The 21,944-nt window shown below is 44.5% G+C and overlaps 2 protein-coding genes across 6 annotated transcripts in view; both read left to right on the top strand.

The window, feature by feature from the left end:
- The window catches only part of LOC121679895 (metal transporter CNNM4), a 36,453-nt gene extending 28,659 nt beyond the window's left edge, over window positions 1–7,794 (top strand). The window contains exons 7-8 of one of the 2 annotated variants that reach the window (XM_042058954.1): window positions 2,636–2,811; window positions 3,457–7,794. In XM_042058954.1, the coding sequence (XP_041914888.1) occupies window positions 2,636–2,811; window positions 3,457–4,032 (752 nt within the window). In that variant the 3' untranslated portion in view covers window positions 4,033–7,794. The remainder of the gene's footprint in view (window positions 1–2,635; window positions 2,812–3,456) is intronic. The other variant, XM_042058955.1, reaches the window with a different exon arrangement.
- A 1,501-nt stretch (window positions 7,795–9,295) lies between these two features.
- On the top strand, window positions 9,296–21,109 carry LOC121679896 (metal transporter CNNM3). Of its 4 annotated transcripts, XM_042058959.1 has the most exons (9): window positions 9,296–10,815; window positions 10,931–11,074; window positions 11,787–11,948; window positions 12,202–12,371; window positions 13,423–13,519; window positions 14,647–14,777; window positions 15,030–15,156; window positions 17,476–17,540; window positions 18,511–21,109. In XM_042058959.1, the coding sequence occupies exons 1-8, from the start codon at window positions 9,435–9,437 to the stop codon at window positions 17,523–17,525; spliced, it is 2,262 nt and encodes a 753-aa protein (XP_041914893.1). In that variant the 5' UTR covers window positions 9,296–9,434; the 3' UTR covers window positions 17,526–17,540; window positions 18,511–21,109. The 4 variants fall into 4 exon arrangements, with proteins under 4 accessions (XP_041914893.1, XP_041914891.1, XP_041914892.1 ...); XM_042058957.1 differs by lacking the exon at window positions 17,476–17,540; XM_042058958.1 differs by lacking the exon at window positions 18,511–21,109 and having other exon boundaries at window positions 17,476–18,475.
- The last annotated feature ends 835 nt before the right edge of the window (window positions 21,110–21,944 follow it).

Here is a 21,944-nt window from a genome sequence, read left to right as displayed (position 1 = left end):
ACAACAAACACCATTCATTCACTTCCTCTCTGAAATCACTAGCTTCAGTCCATTCATCCATACACACGCCCTAGAGCCCTGGTCAGAACAGGCTGCAGCTCCTAGACCACTGCAGGGAGTGAAGCATGTGTGTGTGGTTGAGTGTGTTATGGCTGAGTGTGTATGTCTGTGTGTATGGCTGAGTGTGTATGTCTGTGTATGTGTGTGCATGGCTGTGTTTCTGTAGGTGAGTATGTATGCTTTTGTGTGTGGTCGAGTGTCTATGGTTGTGTGTGTGGTTGAATGTCTATGGCTGTGTATGTGTGTATGGCTGTGTGTGTGTAGGTGAGAGTGTATGAGTGTGTGTGTGGCTGAGTGTGTGTAGGTGAGTGTGTTTGGCTGTATATATGTAGGTGAGTGTGTATGTTTGTGTATATGGCTGAGTGTGTGTAGGTGAGGGTGTTTAGCTGTGTGTATGTAGGTGAGTGTGTATGTATATGGCTGAGTTTGTGTTTGGCTGAGTGTGTGTAGGTGAGTGTGTATGTGTGTGTATATGGCTGAGTGTGTGTAGGTGAGTGTGTATGTGTGTGTATATGGCTGAGTGTGTGTAGGTGAGTGTGTATGTGTGTGTGTATATGGCTGAGTGTGTGTAGGTGAGCGTGTATGTGTGTGTGTGTGTATATGGCTGAGTGTGTGTAGGTGAGTGTGTATGTGTATGTGTGTGTGTATATGGCTGAGTGTGTGTAGACGAGTGTGTATGTGTGTGTTGCTGCACCATGATCAGGACTCTTTTGCTGCTGCTGACATGTGGTATCTTCACCGCGTTACTAATTCATTAAGGTTGAGCCAGCATTACGTCTCAAATGTGTGTGTGTGTGTATGTGTGTGTGTGTTCAGAGTAAGGTGGTTCTTGAAAACAGGTAGAGGGAGAGGTGTATGTGTGTGTGTGTGTGTAAGCTGGCACTTGAGAACTGGCAGAGGAAGGTGTGTGTGTTTGTGTGTGTGTGCGTGAGTGTAAGGTGGCACTTGAGAACTGGCAGAGGGAGGTGTGTGTGTTTTTGTGTGTGTGTGTGTGCGTGAGTGTAAGGTGGCCCTTGAGAACTGGCAGAGGGAAAGGAAGGACAAGTTTGCTGGCCAGGGCTCAGCGTTAGATTTTGAGGCCTGGATGCTAGAGACCTCCAATACCCTGCCCCCTACCCCACCTCATGCCCCTGGCCCCTACCCCCACCTTTAAAACGCTCCAATCATGTTCATTTTTGCACTCTCACAGACTGACCCCCCCCCCCTCCACGTCCGCAGCAGAAGCTGCAGCATGGACCCTCCTGAGCACAGACAGCATCATGCTCATAGAAACCAAACCAGTCCTTACTTAGCAACCCAACTCAGCCCAGCGCCATGCATGTTGGGACACAATGGCTGCGCCTCTGTGAGTTTTTTACAGAAGCTATCAACCCAAAAGTGTGAAAACCCAAAGATCACAGCGTCTGATGAACGCCAGCTCCGTGTACGGAGTTCGAATGCCGACTCGATCCCTGCTTTGGGCTCCCTGCCTGACGACGCCAGACGGGCATGGGTTGAGATGAGCTCGGGCAGCATCTCGGACTGCCCTCGCTGCCAACACTAACCCTGCGCTCTTTGACTCTCCTGCTTGGCCTGGCATGACAGTGTGGAAGATATTTACGGCACTGGGGCTGGCGTTGGCATGGGTACACGCCACGGCATGTTTGGGTATTTGACACTGCGGACGAGCCCAGGAGGCTGCCCAAGGCTGGCGGCTGCCCGAGGCTGCATTTGTTTGTTGACGTTCAGCAACAGACTGACGATCAGGCCGCAATTGGCTCGCTGGCAAAATTTCACTCCAGGTCCTGCCGATTGTGTTTGTGTTTGTGTTTGTGTGTGTGTGTGTGTGTGTGTGTGTGTGTGTGGAGAGCGCCCCGGTGTGATCTTTGGTCAAACTGCCCACTCTCTCCATGTTGGCCTGATGAATCATCAGTGGCTGATGAACACACAGCTTTGTTTTTTTGGAAGTGCTTCAGTGCTTCCTGCTTTGTCCCCGCATTATGACTCACGCCCTCATGCTCACGCCTCTCTCCTCCGAGAGCCACTAACTCTGGCCAGATCGAGGCTTGATCGGTTCCGTGTCTGGACCAGGGGTGTGTTTCCCAGAACCATAGTTGCTAACCTGTTAGCAACCAACAAAGTTGCTAACTTCATGCTAACTAAGTTAGCAACTATGGTTTTGGGAAACGCACCCCAGATCGGGGCCTGATCAATGCCGGATCCGTGTCAAAGTTACTGTAGCTGCCATGGAGGTCACCTGTTTCGCTGCTCTGGTCCATGCTCACTCATCCTATCACCTGTCTCATTGTGCATATGGTTGATCTGCCATTCTGTTCACCATTAGACCATATGAATGTACACGTCAGCTTACTGCAATTTTATGTGTGTGGTTATTTGTGTGTGCAAATATGTGAATGTACCCTTGTGTATGTGTAAGTCTGTGTACCTGTTTTTATGTGTTATGAATTATGTGTGTTTTTGTGTGTGTTTTTGCATGGGGGGGGCTTCAAGTTTTACACATGGCCAGTAAAGCTGTGAAGAGGCACTTACATGTTTGTGTGTGTGTGTACGTGTGCATGTGTGTGTGTGGTTCCAGAGTTCCGCAGCCCATCCCATCTGAGTGGTCTGAACCGCTCGGCGTCTCTGAGCTGCACGGAGCGAGTGGATTCCATGTCGGTCAGTGGCAGCAACACGCAGCTCAACAACGCCCCCTGCCCGCAGTACACCCCCGACTTCAGTGTCCGCATCCTCAGCGACGTGCAGCTCGTCAAGGTAGGAGCCCCCGCACACGCAAACACACACACACCTGGTTTATTCAGGTACTGGTAAGCACACACCTGGACTAGTCAAGTATACGTATAAGCACACTAGGTGTAAACACACCTGTGTTTTTTGTGCAGGTTGAGGGAGATAGGTGTGTGAATTAAAGGTTGTATCAGCGATAGCGGGGATACGTCACTTCTGTTGACGTTCAAACAAAACGGAGAGCTAGCTTGGTACTCCCTCCCCCTCCCTCCCGTGCAGTTAAAACTCTCCTAAACGTGCATCTCGTCGGTTATTGGTTGAAACACTTTATTTTGCCTTTGAGTGGGTTGCCAACCCTTGTTGGTAGCAGTTGTTGTTGTGTTCAGATCTCGGAGCCTAGGCTGCCTACAGAGACACGTTTTTTTGACGTCCTGCTTATGGGGCAGACAGCTAGCGGATCGTCAGGAAAGATTAGATGAATGTGATCATTTATGTTTGGGCCTGAAATCGCTGATACAACCTTTAAAGCAGGACCCCATGTTGGCTTACTGCCATTAGTGAAACTCAAACTGTAAGGTCAACGCACACAAGAGCGCAAGCTCAAAGCCCAGGACTGCGTTGTCTCCATGGCGACACTGTTTCTCACTCACTCTTTCACTCTGTACGTCCCAGGTGACCCGCGCCCAGTACCAGAACGGCCTGCTGGCGTCCAGGCTGGACAGCACCCCTCAGTCCCCAGAGAGCACCCATGCTCTGCGGTCGCTGGACTACCCACACCCCCCGCAAACACCCCTGCCACCCCCAACCCCACCTGCCTCCAAGATCACCTTCAACAGCTCCCCCTCCTCCACCGCTGCCAAGACCAGCAGCGCCTCCACGGCTAGCATCAAGACCAGCACCGCCTCCACGGCAACCATCAAGACCATCAGCTCCGCTGCTGCCGCCCCGACGACCACCAACAGCAAACCCAGCAACCCCAGCACCGTCATCACCATGACGACGGGGACCGGAGCTGGGAGCCGTGGTTCCATAGGTCGTCGTGGCGACAGCCTGGACGAGGCGAGCACGCTGCTGAACAGCAGTCAGCAGGCCCAGAACCAGAACTCCAACCAGAACTCCAACCAGAACTGCATGGCCGGACGGCGCCACAGCCACGGACCGAGCAGCACGCAGGCGACACACTCTCCGCAGCTGCCTCACCCACTCTGCCACCTTCTCACACACGCACACACCGAGAGCACCATCTGACACAGGCCACACGGGGTGGGAAGGAGGATCCAAAGATAACCAACATACACACACGCACACACACATATACCCTTTGTATTTATGTTCTACAGTGGCACATAGTCTTAGAAACATACTAACAAACACATAAACGTACACACACACACACACACACACACACACATACACACAATCAAATGGAAACATGCATCCTCCCCCATCTCATCCTATAGCCACTAGGTGGAGCTAGAGTACATGACATGATGTTTGTAAACACTGAGTAGATTTGGTGGACACTTGCGTATCTGAAGACTGACACACATATGCAGTTAGTGGGCACTACATAGAGAGAGTGTACACAAGATGGAGACAACCTACTACTGAAGTTTCAACTGGAATTGCATCCCATTTCTGAAGAGGACACTGTGTTGCGCCCCCCCCCCCCCCCTTCTTCTTCTCATTTTCCTCTTCAGCCTCTTTCAGTCTCTCTTTCATACCTCCCTCACTCTTTTCTATGTCTGTGTCCTGCGGAGATGACAGCTGGAGCTGGACTAGAAATATAGTTGTGTGTGTGTGTGGCTGCAGGTCCAGCCAAGAGGGGGCGCTGTGGAGCCCAGCCTCACGCCCAAGGAATGATCATTTCACTGGAATGGCCTGTTTGAGAAATGGCCTCGTAGCTGACCCAGATGGTGCACACTGGGTTGGCTATACACACTGTATATATATATATATATATATATATACCTCTTATTTTCCCAACGGTCAGGTAAATGTGTGTGTGTGTGTGTGTGTGTGTGTGGCATGCAGAAAACATGTAAAACACTGTACCCATGTGGAAGTAGAGATTCATATATTTTAAGTTCTTATGCACTTTGATGAACCTCAATTTCATGGGCCACTCACACGTCTTGTGTGTTCTCTAAACAGGCGAGGGGGTTTAAAATGTGTGACCCCTACTAGCTGACAGGAGTGGGGGATTTTGACCACTCAAAAGAGTCTGCACAAAAACAAAATCCAAGTCTCCGAGAGTCTAAATTGAATTGTCCATTGCTTTATGAAGTATGTATTTCCCCGTAATTATTTTCTCCTTCCAAAGTGGGTGACGGGCGTATGTGTAATGTAATATAAGGAAATCTGAGACATCATTTGAAATGGTGCTCTGATGGACTGTACATTAGTGTGTTTGACCTCACTGGATGAGCCTTACTTCCTGGTTCCATGCCCCAGGAAGTGATTTAGGAGGTGAAAGGTCATGCAGCTGTTGCTGCTCTTTGGCTTCAAATACCAACTTGTATGCTACAGATTTGAAGTATAATTTATTCAAGGATACCTACAAAATATTTATTTAGAGTTACAATATATTTATTTTGCCTAAATTAATTTGTACATAAGTGATTTTATTTGTTGGGCATCCTTTCAGTATGTTTTATAATTCTACGTTTTACTGTTACTTTAACTGTTTGACATCATTTCCATTCGGGTTTTTTGTTTGTTTGTGTTTGAGTGTTCAGTTGAGACTGAGGGAAGGGTCACTGGATAACAACCTCTTCTGCAGTCACTATACCAAGACCAATCTAATCCATTGTCCAAATCTACCTGTAGCAGAACTCTGACAAAGCACTACCTTCTTTACTGATCTCTCTAGAAGTGTGTGTGTGTGTGTGTGTGAGTGTTTGCTTATTTGTTTATTTATTTTATTTATTTTTGACTGACAACTCTCTGAGAAAAACACGCCATCCGTGTTTTGCGGCCTCCCTCCGAGAGGAACACGGATGGCCGTGTGGGAGAGAACATTCCAGAACTGGTCAACAACTGTGGCTTTGGTGGTGCGCGCTGTGACACACAAACTTCACTGTGAACAGAAAAAAAAAAAAAAAAAAAAAAAAAAAAAAGAACTCTGAGACTACTACCACTGTCCGCTACTGTCCCAGATCTCCTCAGCGCTCTACGTGATCACCTCAGCTGCCCCGTCGTTACCCTTTTTACGTGCTCCACAGGTCTGGCCGGGTCCTCTCAGCAGCGGCAACGGCACAGCGGACCTGGATTTAAATAGAGGTTCCCTCACAAGGGAGGTCAGGCTTCCTTTAAGTACATGTAGCATAGAGACCTTTGCCTGCCTGGCCATGTTGAACGTCCCTTCAGCATGATAGTCGGCCAGTCCTCTCCACTGACATACCTGAGGAAATCTATGGTTATTATATTTAGGCACCGTCATACACTTGTTCTCAGTCCTTCAGTTTTATTTTTGTAGCAAATCATCTCAAGTGTTCTGTTCAAATTGTATGTTTAAATAAGCTAAGTAGTGTTGTGCATGCCTGGTTGTTTGGGATCGTTCCCATGTAAAAAAAAAGTTCTTCCATTCATAATTGTTCAAGAGTTTAAAAAAATTCAGCCAATGGAATATACTTTTGCAAGGCATACAATGTTGTTTTTTTTTATTATTATTATTTTATGTCACTATTGACTTATTTATTTGTCTTTGTAGCATTTTAAATGGTCAATTAGTGGAATTTGGTTCTAGAGATGTTCTAGAAGGTTGTTGTTGCCTTTCCAAGGGCTCTGTAAAAGAGAAGCAATATAGAAAGTTGGATGTTTTTCTGAATAAGTTGTACCGAATAGACTCACACAATGCCGCTAGTCGTGTCTTTCCCTTCAGAGTTCACTTTGTTTTGGTCAGCAAACCTGGGGGCCAGCACATTGGGAAGGATCAGTGACATTTTCCGCTGAAAATGTTGAGCTTGTGTTAACATGACCAAAGTTACAGAAACACTGCGTTTGAATCAGTAACCACATGGAAATGGTTAGTCAGACCACGTTGGCCAAAGGCTTTTGCACTTTATTTTTGTTCCCCACAATTCAAATAGTTCCAATCTCCTCCCCCAGGGAAACCTGTGCATGCATACCCACCCCCCTCGGTCCCCTACCCTCTCCTCGCGAGGGGGGGGGGGGGGGGGGGGGGGGTTACTCTTACTCTGATCTGAATTAATGAAATTCTTCTCGGCTGCTGGACGGCGGTCCACCTCCGGTCCAAATTTGGTAATAAGCAGCTTAGAGATCTTCCAAAACCTTTTGACCCTTTCAGCTTGAGTTAGGCAGAGCCCCCCCCCCCCCCGAGACTGAAACGGCAGGGAGGTGGGGAGAGAAGGGTTTCAAAACTCAGCAGGCGATGGGGCCTTTTTTTCCACTGGCCCAGAATTTGGCCAGTTAATGTTTTTCAGGCCAGTTAATGTTTTTCAGGCCAGTTATCTTGAGTCTTCATCTACAGAGCAGTGATGGTGAACCGGAGGGCACTAGACCATATCGTCGTTCCTGGACTCCATGCTCCTGCTTCTCAACCACAGCATTCTAGTCTTCCATTGACTCTCATCTGTGGTTTGAAGCAGGGATTACAAACAAACACATCCACACCGTTTGTTATTGACTGGGAAAAACATGGGGTGAACCACAATGACAAAGTTTTATCTGTCTATTGTAAGGACTGATGCAATATTCAAAAACATGTTCTTTTCTCCAGGTTTTTGTTTTATTTATTGTTTTTGTCTTTTGTTTTTAGGTATGGACCATTTCCTTAATGGTGGATTTGAAGTGTTTGGTTGTTAGAGTATGAGAATCACTGTGTTGATGTATTGCAAGCAGCAATATTGAGTTTTCCTTGTTCTAGTAACTGTTAAGGATGTTTCGGCAAGCACATGTACTGTAGGTGTACAAGTGTTCAACTGAAAGGAAAGTGTACATACTGTTTTTTATTTATATATATCCTTTATATATATATAAATAAATAAATAAATAAATAAAAGACTACTTAATGAGTTCTGACAATGAGGGACAATAAATCTGAGATATATTTCTCTATGGAGATCGAACTGCTGTCATCCTTTTTACTTGTGTTCCTCCTATATGTATTGTACTGTGGGTACAAAATCTCAGTTTGAAATCAACACTAAGTTTAACTTGTCACAGAGTGAGGAATGATTCTTAGAATTGTTGTTTGACGGTCGTTGGGGGAAACATTGGCCAGCACTAACAAACCCTGCATGGCTCCTCACAGTCCTTGGGACCTTCGTGCCCAAGCATATTTAGCCGCCTGTAATGGAGACTGCGACATTGTGTTTTAAGAAGTAATGATATCAGAAACACAGACAGAAAGCCTATTCACACTAGACCAGCTCCATTCTACAGTAATAGACAGTAATACTGTAATTTTTGTTACAGTGTAGCAGGTCTGAATCCCCTCCAGGTTTTGCGCTTATCAGAGATGTCCTTGAGATGGGGCAATGGGAGTGTATTGGATGAGGAGCCTTGAGATGGCTGTGTATTGGCAGGAGACAGCAGTGGCTGACCACAGTCATTCTCTTTACACAAGATAGAGTCTCATTGAGACCACTTTTAAATTGGTGAGATGATTAAAGTGGGACATTTTAATCTTCTGATACATCCAAAATGCCATACATGTGAAGTTATTACATCAATGATCTGTCCACGACCAGCCAGCAATATTTTTGTCCAGGTTTTCACAAATGGATGTTTTTAATACAACGAGTTGAATGGGGTCCACATGTACAGGATCAGACATTGTTGTCTGCTTCTTTAACTAGTTGCTTTGTGGTATTGCCTATAGCTTGCTGGAGCACTAAGGGGCTTCATTTAGGCTAGGCTAGTTTTCAAACTCCTATATGAGGGCATAGCAACTTCTGAAGTGCATATCAATTTCAGCAATTGAAAAAAAAAATAGACAGCGAGAAACTATTAGTGGCCAGGCCAAGATGTCTATCGTTCCAGGAACATCAGGCCTATCCAGAATGCATTTGATACGTTATTTAATGCATTACTGTTAGTCAATTGTCAGTTATCAATCAATTATCCCAATTCAAATAGCCTAGTCGGGTAGTTTAATTCGGAAACCGATCCAGCGGCCTACAGACTAGCTTACAATGCTTACGTAATTTATCACTTATTTAGCAGTTGGCTGTATGTGTAACTTGTAGCGAAATGTTTCCTACTTCTGATCATTCACAGACTAACCAGCACCAACTCGTGGGCCTAAATGTCATTCCTTTAAATATTGATGACAATCAACAGAGTTGTTTGTCTGTCGACGTTGCTGGTAACTTTAGGCTTGTCGCTTGGCTTTACCTTCTCTCATTGGCTTTTCGACAACAACACAATCCAATTGGTCAGTACGTGATGATGAGTTGTTCCGGTTGCACGGAATCTGAAACCATTGTGGCTCAAAAACATCTTTGTAGCCGAAAGATGCTCTGTGCTTTCCGGTGCGTTCGTGCCATTTTAGATCCAACATGGCGATAACGGCATGCCAGTTTACTGCGAACTTTTGTTTGGTTTGTTAACCAAAAGTAGGTGGGTGGTTGCAAGGCTGAGCAGTGTCACGTGACTGACACATAACCGAGCTGCCCAATTCCAATATGGTGGTCGGCTCTGCAGGCTTACGTTTCTTGTTGACGATATTGTTCCTCTGCGGGTTCGGGTTCGGCGCGTCCAGCCATCAAGCCCCGCAGATTTTGGGGCTCCGACTGGAAGATCCCCAGGGTCAGGTGTTTATGCGCGAGAGGATCATTTCGGCGCCTTACGGGTCTAGTTTCAAGCTCAGATTGTTCGGCACCTACCTAAATGGGACTTGGCCGTGGGTCGCTTTCGCAGGAGCTGCGCGAGGGGAAGCAGGTGCCGTCGGAGACGCAGTGGATCCTTGTGAGCAAGAGAGGCGACGGAACTCGTCTGCGTTCAAGGTTTCCGGGGAATTTGGGCTGGACGAGGAGTATAGTGGGGTGCTAACGGTCCAGGCGGAAAAGAGCATCCCCGCTGCATCCGCGGAAGGGGATGCCAGTCTGATTTATCATCACTTGTGCGTTTTGCAAGGCCACAAATGGGCATCAGCTGCTCCCGACAGGTTGCGTATCCTGACCGACCCCCAGTTGCCTCCTGACTACATTCCAGCGTGGGGAGTGGCGATAATAATAGTACTTATTCTAGCTGCTTGTGCGATACTTAGGAGTCTCAACATCAGTTTGTTGTGGCTCGACCCACTTGAGCTTTATGTGCTGCACAGTTGTGGTTCTGAGAAGGAGAAACGAACCGCGAAACGCCTCGAGCCTGTCCGCAGGAGAGGGAACTTCCTGCTGTGCTCGCTCTTGTTTATTTCTTCTGTGGGCCATTCCGTTATCGGCGTGCTGTTCTACCGGGCCCTGGGGTCAATCGCGCCCGCGGTGTTTACTAGCGCTATTCTCATCTTCCTGTTAGCAGAAGTGCTGCCGCACGTGATATGCTCCAGTTACGGGTTCCAGCTCGCACCGGGCCTGACGTGGCTTGCGCAGGTTTGCATGATCGTGACATGTCCACTCTCGTGCCCCCTCGGGCTTCTGCTGGACCTGGCCCTCCGACGCGACATCAGCGTGTACGGCTTGCGGGAGAAGATCATGGAGATGATCAGGACGAACGTGAACGACCCATACAATGAATTTGTCAAAGATGAGTTCAGTCGCGGGGCTCTTCGAACCAAAACTGTGGAGGACATCCTTACTCCGCTCAAAGAATGCTTCATGCTTCCTTCTACTACCGTGCTGGACTTCGGTACCATGTCGGAAATCATGCAGAGCGGCTACACACGGGTGCCGGTGTACGAGGAAGAGCGATCCAACATCATCGAGATCCTGTACGTGAAGGACTTGGCCTTGGTTGACCCCGACGACTGTACCCCTATCACCACCATCACCAAGTTCTACAACCACCCTCTGCATTTTGTCTTCAATGACACTAAACTGGACGCCATGCTCGAGGAGTTTAAGAAAGGTACCTTTGATTGAAGTTACGCATAACTGAATAATAATATATTGTTACAGATGGGAAATGTTACTGTGCACAGGCAGCAGTGTGCTTAATATGTCTGTTGCCATTCCACCCTCAGGAAACTCTCACTTGGCCATCGTGCAGAAAGTAAACAACGAAGGAGAGGGGGACCCCTTTTATGAGGTGCTGGGCCTGGTCACTCTGGAGGACGTTATTGAGGAGATCATCAAGTCAGAGATCCTGGACGAGTCTGATGGCTACAGTAAGCTGTGTGTGTGTGTTGGCTACAGTAAGCTGTATGTGTGTGAGAAAATGCAGGGGAGGCATGGAAGTTGTTTATCTTTCATTCTTTCATTGTGGAACTTCTGTGTCTTCACTCACACACATTTGCTACATCATGTTTATTTAAATGTTTTTATGGTAACACATGCATGGTAGGGTTGGGTAGGGAGCACATAGTACATTTTTTTTATTGCCAGTCAGACAAGGTTCTCATTCTCTGTTGATTTTTTCTCTTGCCACACACACACAATCTCACTCACTCTCACTCTCTCTCTCTCTCTCTCTCTCTCTCTCTCTCTCTCTCACACACACACACAAACACTCTCTCTCTCTCTCTCTCTCTCTCTCTCTCTCTTACACATACACACAAACACTCTTACACATACACACAAACACTCTTTCTCCACATACACACAAACACTCTTTCTCCACACACACACACAACACTCTTTCTCTCACACACACACACACAAACACTCTCTTTCTCCACACACACACACACACACACACTCTTTCTCCTATTTTCTCATTTTCTGACTCACACTCATACTCTTTCTTTGTCTCTCTCTCACTCTTTCTCTTTCATACAAACACACTTTATTTCTCTCTTTGTCTCTCGCTCTGTCTTTCTCTTTCTCTCGACTGCACACACACACACACACACACACACACACACACACTCACACACCCAGTGGAGCTGAAGGTGAAGCGTCCGATGCCCCCTCTGGAGATCCCTCTGGAGCCACGGAGCCTCAGTGAGGAGTTCTCCCTGTTTAAGACGCCAGAGGGAGGAGAGCCCAAGATCCGCACCTCCCCACAGCTGCTGCTCGCCACACACCGATTCCTCTCCAGAGGTGTGTGTGTGTGTGTGTGTTTGTTTGTCTTGTGTGTGTGTGTGTGTGTGTGTGTCTGCCTGCCTTTTATATCCCTGTGTGCGAAATTGCAAGATCCCTGGTTGCGTGAGTGAAAGTGGGAGAGATGTGCCGTCTCTACAAAACTGTTCAGAGAAGGACAATAATGTATCTAGCTGCCTGCCTGTGTGTGTGCCTGTCACCCTGTGCATGTGCACTGCTAGTCTGCTAACTGAAAGACCGCTGGTGTGTGCAGAGGTGGAGCACTTCAGCCCGCTGCGTATGTCTGAGAAGGTCCTGCTGCACTTACTGCGCCACCCCAGCGTTAACCAGGAGGTCCATTTCGACCCCTCGAACCGCCTGAGCCCTGACCACTACCTCTACACCCGCAACCACCCTGTGGACTACTTCATCCTCTTGCTGCAGGTAAACACGAGTCAGTGTAACTATGTTTATATTTATTCAAAGAGAAGGAGAGGGACGCCGGTGTAGCTCAGATGTCTTCTTAATTTTTTATTAAAGGTGCAAAACATCATTGACTGTCATTGATCAGTCGATGATGTTTTGCACCTTTAAGTAAATAAAAAATTAAGAAGACATCTGAGCTGCACCGGCGTCCCTCTCCTTCGCCAAACGGCAGAAGTGCGGAGAACCTTCCTTTGTCTAAGTGACGTACATATGTCAGTTACATTACAAGGGCCATTGCCAACTGGCGCCATCCTCATTAATGTTTCCGTGGCAACCATACTGATTTGTAACATAGCCAGTGGCTAATTATCAGGCTATTAGCCACAGTGTTTTGAGTTGGCTCAGTGTACAGAACACTGCTTTGAAAATGCAAGCCATGTACTGGACATGAAGGTAGAATTTTTGGGGAAAGTTCTGTAGGACCATATGATGTTAGCTAAAGCATGAGGGTTTCCGGTTGAAATGTTCAAAACCAAAGCAGATACTTTGAAATGAAAATAAATATTTAGCGTAATGCTGTACAAAAAGTCGACTTTTTTCACTTTTGTTTGTCCCGAAGTTACCGTTAGCTCATGTTTGTTTATGTCGTTCAAAGGGTCTATACAGAGAACCTGGCTCTAGAATTCACCTGATATGTACACCGTAGTAAATACACGTCTATTACAATGTGAAGTCACATTCAGTTGATGTTTACATTTACATTAATTAATTTGGCATACGTGTTTATCTAAACAGACTTACAGCAATATAATAACATTTAAGCAATTTAACACGGTTGTGTATTTTCACTGTGTTTCATATCTGTTAGCCCAAGTATTATGCTATCCTGATGTCCTAATATCATTCATTTTAATAATTTGTTTGCTCTGTAGTGCCTAGAGTCAAACATTGTGAGCATAGGTATGAATATATGAGGACTTCAGGAAGGAAGGAAATCAGTTGCCAAGCTGGGTTTAACATTTTTGTATTGATTAGTCACTGTTTTGTCCTCTGTTTGATGGTTGTTAAGGGCCGGGTTGAGGTGGAAATTGGCAAAGAGGGCCTGAAGTTTGAGAATGGAGCTTTCACCTACTACGGTGTGTCTGCACTCACAGCGCCCTCTTCAGGTGAGCCAAGAGAATGCATGTGTTTGTGATAAATAGCCCTTTGTTTAGATGCAGCTTGTACTGTTGATGGAGGATTCTGCGTCAGTTCAGATTTTAAAGAAAGACGTTCCTGCAAACCGTTGCTTTAAAATGCATGTGTATATGTATTTAATTTCACATTTGAAGTATACCTTATCCTTTTTTTGCCTGTTTTGCCTTGCCTTGTATACTTTTCAGATCCACAGATTAACATGAAGGCCTCATTGCATTCCATGTGTGAGGGCATTGTTCCTTTTGTTAACTAGCTCGCCATGGGAACATGAGAACTGACTGTCACGTCAGCGGCTGTTAACAACAACATCAGTTCAGTGGCTTTGTTTTCAATTAGAAGTCCAATAGGACAGAAAACTCTTTTATTCCGAGTGCAATATGCCTGCTCAATTTGCACAATTTTGCTTTACTGCACATACATTTTTCTGATGACCATCTGTCAGAAACATTGATAGATAAGACAGTTTCTTAACTTATATTAACCTGTGTCTTTTTTCCCCCATTTTGTGTCTGTGTATCTTTGTGCGATTTATGTTTACCTGACTGCGAGACAAGTTTCCCTTTGGGACAATAAATTAAATTAAATAAATTAAACTAAACTGAACTGAACTGAACTGAACTGAATTAGAATGTATCTAAATGTAATCTAAAAGCAGGCAGAGCTTTTGTCAGATAGCCTGCTTCTACCTTTCAGCTGTCACTGGTGGTGCATTAGACACAACAGTAGGAAGGACAGCAGAAGTTTTAACTGTTTTTTTTTTTCCCACCTGCATTCTGCCAAAACCCAACTTTACTTGGCTCAACTTGATCAGCATTCTTACCTCTGACAAACCGACGAGTGAATGTGACGAGCACTAGCCAATCAGAGAGCAGAACCCAGCAGGAAAAGCCTTTGACAAGGGGGTTTATTTCCTAGGCAAAAAGGACGCCGCAAACTTACTAACAATAGTTCAATAACAATAACAGAAATGACCATGTTAAAGTGAAGGTCTCTAGCCCCTGAATCGTGACCTTTCCACGCAGTGTTCTCACCTTTTTAACCTTGTGGCCATTTGCCCCGAGTAATGCCCCCTCTGCCCGCTCTCCTCTGCCCCCAGTGCCCCAGTCTCCAGTGTCCACCCAGCGCTGCTCTCCACGGGACCCGTTTGAGCTGGGTGAGGCCGCCAGCCCCTCCAGCTACTGCCCCGACTACACGGTGCGCGCACTCACCGACCTGCAGATCATCAGGGTAAGGTCAAGAGGTTAAGAGGTCATGACCTTAGCCCGCTTTTAGGGCTGCATTCAGAAATTCTTATGGTGGCATTGTGTGTCTGTGTGTGTTTGAATGTAAATGGTGTTTTGTTAGTTGTTGAAAAAGTTATTTTGGAAAAGAAATACTATAAATGACCTCACAGTAAGGACCCACACAGGTCTGTATGATGTTGTGACTGTTTGACCTTGTGACATCGGCATCTCTTCTCCCTGCCACCCGCCCCCACAGGTGACGCGTCTGCAGTACCTGAACGCCCTGAGGGCGTCACGCATCGGCCAGAGTCCCGATCCCCCCGAGATTAAGATCTTACCCAACAGCCAGACCAAGCTACTGAATGAGAGGAACACTACCCAAGGTACATTTCACCTTAGCACTGTGTGTGTGTGTGTGTGTGTGTGTGTGTGTGTGTGTGTGTGTGTGTGTGTGTGTGTGTGTGTGTGTGTGTGTGTGTTTTGCTTTATCTTCTTTTTTCATTTTGTAAAACAAAATAAAAGTAAACTTTTTCTGTCATTCTAGTTTTTTACACAATTCAGGTGGTTGTTTTATTTGATAGTAGCTGCAATATATCCTAATAACAATTAATTCAGGTGCTAATCTGTGTTTGGGAAATGGCTCATTTTCAGATGCAGAATTTGGGGAAAGGGGGCAGAGATGTTGTAAAAGGGGGAGATGTCAATCTAAGAAATATTCCCATCTGTGAGAATATAACAGCTAACTAGCATTAACTTCAGGCACATCTGTAGGCGCATTCGGCTAACTAGCATTAACTTCAGACACATCTATTGGTGCATTCGGCTAACTAGCATTAACTTCAGACACATCTATTGGCGCATTCGCCTAACTAGCATTAACTTCAGACACATCTACCTACATGTATAGGCACAGTCGGACCCAACAGTTCTAATAACACAGTTCTACTAACTACTAAATGGAGAGGCTACCCCTAGAACTACACAGTTCCTAGGGCATTTTTTTGTATTTGCATTCGGACACAGTAGGAACTCTGAGATGACACACATTAGTAGCCCAATTATTATATGAACATAAAGTAATCCAACTGACAGCATTGCTATTTAATTACCAGCTACTGAAGTTTATTGACAAACTAGAAGCTCATGTTATCAGGAGCATTTAAAAAAAAAAAAGAATCCGCATTGTTATTAAAAAACATTCTCATCTGTCCAGAAGGCATTTGTTGCGTGACAGTAGTCAGTCTCTGCAGCCTTCTCATGAAGTTTTATTTTAAGGAAATTTAAACAGGAGCTGAATTATATTGACCGCAATATTAAAAATGGCGCTTTCTTGGCATGCACATCAGTCATGGTTCCTAGACAGTGAAAAGACCCTACCCCAAAATAGTTATAGGAACTGTGGTCAGAGGAACTCTTTAATCCCCAATTCCATGCTGTCCGAATTTGCAGAAAAAAAAGGAGGAACTGCAAAAAGTCCCTACAGTGCAAAAGGGCCTTATCACTGTGAGCTAGTAGTATCAGTTCTCTGATGGTAGTCACCCAGTATTTCTGCGTCAGTTATTCTCGTGGTACAATAGAAGAGATGAGCTGGAGATTTGTCTTGTTCAGTCAGTTGTCTTTTTAAAATTTTCCTTTTCTCTATTTCTATTCTTCTGTTCTATGTTGATTATTTTGGTGTGTGATGTTTGTTACCAACGCCACTCGCACTCATGCCATATTCCCTCATTAAAATCCAGACTGCCACAGACGATTAGCAAGTCAGGCTATGTTTATATCCACCTTAGAGGTGTTAAAGTCAAATCAAAGAACTGACATATAATGCAGCATAATGTGCATTTTTGTTAGGATACTACTGTAGTTTGAGTAAATGGGATCGATAAATGTGGAGACACTGTCTGTTGCAGCACCTCTAACTATCACTTGTCATAAAATGGCCATTCTTTCATATTAGCAGGTGTCACCATAATATGCTAGCTATGCATAAGATGTCAAAGATTGTCACAGAGAAAGTGTAATTGAGATGAAGCCAATTGTTTCCACCAAATAGGTCAAGGTCAGGGTAACTTTATTGTCCCCGAGGGGCAATTATTTGCACAGCCAGCAGACAGACATAAGGACAAGACACACAACAATACATAAAAACATAAAATACCCTCAGTATCTAAAACACAATAATTAATAAATAAATAAATATAGTTAAAACAGTTCTGGCAGACTGTTTAAAATGGAAATGGAAGTCGGGATAAAAGAGTTTCTGAGTCTATTGGACCTGCATCTGGCTATGGAGTACCTACGGCCTTAGGGGAATAGCTTAAACTGGCAGGACAGGGGATGGCTGGGGTCAGCTGCAATAGAAGAACCGGCCTTCTTTGCCACTCTGTTGGAGTAGGTGTAAGAGAGAGTGGGGAAGTTGATGCCTGCAATCTTGCTACATGTTCTGACGAAAACTCTTCGTTTTTTATAGGAGCTTGTTCAGGCTTGTTCAGCCACTGGTATTCTATTGAAGACCTACCAACCCTTACATGTTTTCAACCGCAGATTGGAATCTCCCTCTTTTAGAATATCTCTCTCGGTGCTGTTTTTTCTGACTGCTTTAAACTAAGACCTTTCTCTCTTTTTTTCTTTCCTTTCCTTTCCTTCCCTTTCCCTCTCTTTCTCCTCTCTCCTCTCGCCTCTCTCCTCTCCTCTACTGCCACCTGTAGACTTTCCTGTTCACTTTTCATTCTTTGAAACTATCGAGAACTTCTGTTAGTACAGTCTGCATGAGGTATTTGCTAATGCTGGTTACTCTGTCGCATGTTATTTGAAGTTCACATATTTAAAGCTGATCTTGAATGCTTTTGTCATACTCAAGATTAAACACACACAGTTGACAACAGTTCATTAGAATAATGTGTGGAATCAGCATTTAAAAAGTATATGTATGTATACTTTCAAAAAGTTCATTTGATATTACTTCATTTATTTGGGCACTTTTCATTTACTTCTATATTGTGTTATATTATTTTGAATTATTTTGCTTGTCCATATCCTAGGCCACATGAATTTCATATTATTTATTTTCCCACGGGTTGATTTTGTTTTGCATTGTTGTCATATTGTTCTGGGCTCGCACAGGATGTAAAGAGTAAGGTAAGGATGTCTCATCTGCCAAACGTCCATGAGTCATCTAACATGTGCTTGTCTTGGAGGGACAGCTACTTGCACGTGTGGTTCGTTGAGGTTCTGTGTTTGAGCGGTTTGTACCGAGTATCGGTCAGAATTGGATTGGAGATATTGATAGAAACTGTATGTAATGGATGTCGCTACCTAGAGGAATGCAAGATAGTCTTTTCCAAAACTTCTGAGGTGCTTTTCATTTTTTTTTTTATTGAAATGAATTAGGGAGGATGGGGATGCTGTTTCAGGACAAACATGCTGAACCTCCTCACATATAAGTACTGTACATGCAACAGTTTTAACATTAGCACTCCTCTCTGCGTACTATTTGCATGGCGCCCCCTGGATGTCATTTGTAGATCTTCAGATATTCACAGTTTACTTTTACATTGCTCCTCCATGTTTCCTTTGTCTACACGTGCATCTACGTAACACTTAAGTTACATTAGCATTCCATTGCTTTTAAACAAGTAATAACTGCAGCTTTAAAAATGTTGGCATTAGGTCCTAAAGAACTCACTTTGACCTCCCCCATCTCACCAACCCCACCCCCCACCCCACCTCACTCCCCTAAACAGGTCCAAGCCAGACGCAAGAGGGAGCCTCTAAGGACGAGACTCAAAGCTGAAACGCCTCACAGTTACCCCCCACTTACCCCCAGTTACCTCCCACTTACCCTGACACTTCAAAGGATTTGAAATGAATCAAGTGAAATCATATTTTCTAAAAGAAAAAAACAACGTAGGAGATTAGAAAGAAAATAAATCAGTCTTTTATCCTTATTAATGTAGCATTTGAGCCAGGTAAGAGGGGTTAATTAGTTCGTTTTTTTTATTTTATTTCTGTTATGGGAGCAGGCAGTGGACTTATGCCTTCAGGAGTTGCACAGTCTGAGGGCTTAAGCTTTGTCTTTTGATGGATTACGAAGGACCAATGTCCTATTCCTCACCCACCCCTACCTGCCACACCACCATCTCTTTAAGGACTCCTCTCCGGAGGGCCGGACATCACCTGGATGCTTCTGCCTCACCAACACACTCATTCACAGCAGACCAGGACCCAGAACTACCAGGAACTGCTCAGACGCGCTCACAGCCGTGATGCTCCAAGCACACGCCAAACACGCCGCACGGGACGAAACGAAAACAGGTTAAATCTGCTTTTAGCAGAGACGTGCTCCTCCAAAACCAATCATCTAATCGCTGTTTTCACTCTGTTCGCTTTTAATAGGCTGTGTATGGGTGCCAAAGTTAAACCCGCCATACTCTCTCGCCTTGTGTTTGAGTTCCATGTTCCATGAGCGGTTCTTCGTGCGTGTGTGTTCTCAGCATGTGCCTCCTTCGTCGTTTTTGTTCCGTTTTATTTCCTCTCAAGCAGCCCTGTAGCAGTGTCCGCTTGTATTGTAGACTTCCCATGAGCACTTTCCACCGTGTGTGTGTGTGTGTGTGTGTGTGTGTGTGTGTGTGTGTGTGTGTGTGTGTGTGTGTGAGAGAGAGACAGACAGACAGAGAGTATGTGTGCGTGTGTGTGTAAGTAATGATGCGAGTGAGAGAGGTCCATCCACTTTCTTTGCTTAGCTGCTCTACTTCACTTGTCCTAAAGGACATAAGTACGTCCGGTACGTCCGAAAACATCTCCAGCCCCTGAAGGCCGCCATGTTGGTGCTGGTCACTCACACTGATCATCACATACATACAGATTTTAGTTTTGTGTTTTCTTTTGCTGTTCATTTTTATTTTGTAAACATTAAAGTGCAATGATGTTTGGTGCCTAAATCAAAACGATAGAACACTAGCTGTAAACAAAAAAAAACATGCCAAAATACCAGGGATGTGTTGTGACCACTTTTGTCCAACCAAGTACAAGTACTCACAAACGGTGTGTGTGTGTGTGTGCTTAATGATAACTGGTGAAGAACTGATGCAAGTTCTTAATAAGGCAGTATTTCTTCCGTAAGGATAACGATTATCATCAAGATAGGATTAGTTTCTGTGAGCTTCAGAGATGCAGTGTCTTCATCTTTCACCTCATGTTTCCTCAGAGCAGGACGCCTCTGTGTAAATCCATGTCATTTGTTTTGTTTGGTAATGTGAGTTCGCCAATATCCCTCCCTCTGTGCCATAATGTTCTTTCATTAATCCACAATCCATTCCATGGTTTGAGGCAACAGACCAAGTCAGGTGTGTGTGTGTGTGTGTTTTCTTGCTGTTCATTTTTCCTTAATTAATCCTGTGATGTTGTAATACAATGATCACAATGAAGATTTGCCTCTCACCTGACCAAAACACACAATGACTGGTTGCCAATTATACTCTGCTGTGTTTTACCTTTTAAGTTGAACATTCCAACTTCATTTGTGTGTATGTGTGTGTGTGTGTGTGTGTGTGTGTGTGTGTGTGTGTGTGAGAGAGAGAGAGAGAGAGCGAGCGCGAGCGGTGTAGAAGAGTGGGAGAGTCATTCAAACATTTCAGTATTCATTCTCAAAGGATGGTTCATTTTCAATTTTCAGGAAGTGTGCTATCAAAGTATTAAACTCTACCTGTCCACTGAAGACTTTCCCTCTAGACATTCAACCATGTTTTAGAGACATGAGTCCTGTACACGGTGCCAGCAGTCCTCTCGTTATACAAAATAATGCTGTCATTCAGTTTCTTCTGCCTTTTTATTAGTCATTTTCTCTTCTCTTTGAGTAATTTCAAGAACTGTTTTCTTGAGAATGACCATGTGATTCCAAGTAAATATTTCTCAGCTGTTTTAAATATATTGTACTGTATGCAGAGTTGCATAGGCCGATTTATATTGTATCAAATGAATGAATGTATATTGTAAAAGAACCTGTTACTTGTGCTTCCTTGCTCTAATGGAGAATGCTGGGTATTTTGGTAGGGTAAGGATCACTGTATATACAAATCTGAATCTATATATTGCAGAGATTATAAATCAAGATTAGTGGTTAGATAAAGTGTTACGTTTTTCAGGTACAAGAGTAAAGTGCTGTTACCAGGGGAAACTAATGTTAAGGCATCATTAGGACCAGCTTCTCTTTCTTTCCTTGTTGTAGTCTTTAATTCATTTCTTTTCCTGGAATGACTAACAGTGAGCGCATCAACCCTTTTCATTGAATGCTTTCAATCTCGACTGTTTGATAGGAAATAAAAATAACCCTGTACAAAAAAAGATCAGTGTATTTCTCAGTTGTATTGTCTTGCATAGTAGTTATTACAAAGCAGCATTAATGTGTTTGCTCCTCTGTATTTTAGTTGTGCTGCCTCATATGTCCACTAGGTGGCAAAAGAAGGGTTTACTACATTACATTGACCAGAGATGCAGAGTTCATGGTTCCTTCATGTTAATCTGTGATGTGATCTGTAGTAGTTTGTATGCATTTCAGATTGCTGATCATGTTAAAATGATATCTGCTTACTGACACTTTGGCAGTTCAGTCCAGCAGTGAAGAGTTCAGTTTAACTCCTATTGTTGCCCAGTGGCGTGCATGTGTTTGTATGTAAAACATTGCAAAAGTGGAAGAGACTGTCTGCTTAAACAAACCGCCCTCCTTACTTGGTATGTAACAACCAACCTCACTTCAAGAACACCCTACAGTGTGTATCATCCTTAAAATGCAATAAGCACCATACATGCAGTATAGGAAAAACTGATAATGAACAGATATTGCACATTATATGGGTTTGTCAGACTGGGCGCAATGGTAGCAGCCGTTACTATTACAACTTTTCTGGCTACTGCATGCTAGCTCTTAGCCACTATGCTACCAATGGCAATCACTTTCCTCAGCCTCTTTGGAGAGTAAAATAATTTTCTTTCACAGGGCCCACAATTTCTAGCGGCGCCCCTGGTCGTACCTAACCCACCGCCTATCCTGTGCTGCCACAGAAACTGCTGACTCACTTCAATTCAATTCAATGTGCTTTATTGGCATGACTGCATTGTATAATATTCCCAAAGCATTGTAAAGGGTAAAATAAATAATAACAGTAATAATGGTAGTGTT

Source organism: Alosa sapidissima, chromosome 13, assembly GCF_018492685.1.
Source record: "Alosa sapidissima isolate fAloSap1 chromosome 13, fAloSap1.pri, whole genome shotgun sequence".
NCBI lineage: Eukaryota > Metazoa > Chordata > Actinopteri > Clupeiformes > Clupeidae > Alosa > Alosa sapidissima.
Note: the sequence above shows the minus strand (reverse complement) of the source record. Positions and strands in the feature narration are given on the sequence as shown.

What these genes read in the sequence shown, in the direction of transcription:
- LOC121679896 (XM_042058956.1), top strand. Translation starts at nt 9,435, where the DNA reads ATGGTGGTCGGCTCTGCAGGCTTACGTTTCTTGTTGACGATATTGTTC. An exon ending in GCTCGAGGAGTTTAAGAAAG is followed by an intron (nt 10,816 to 10,930) that starts GTACCTTTGATT and finishes TTCCACCCTCAG; the next exon opens with GAAACTCTCACTTGGCCATC. An exon ending in CCGACCTGCAGATCATCAGG is followed by an intron (nt 14,778 to 15,029) that starts GTAAGGTCAAGA and finishes CCGCCCCCACAG; the next exon opens with GTGACGCGTCTGCAGTACCT.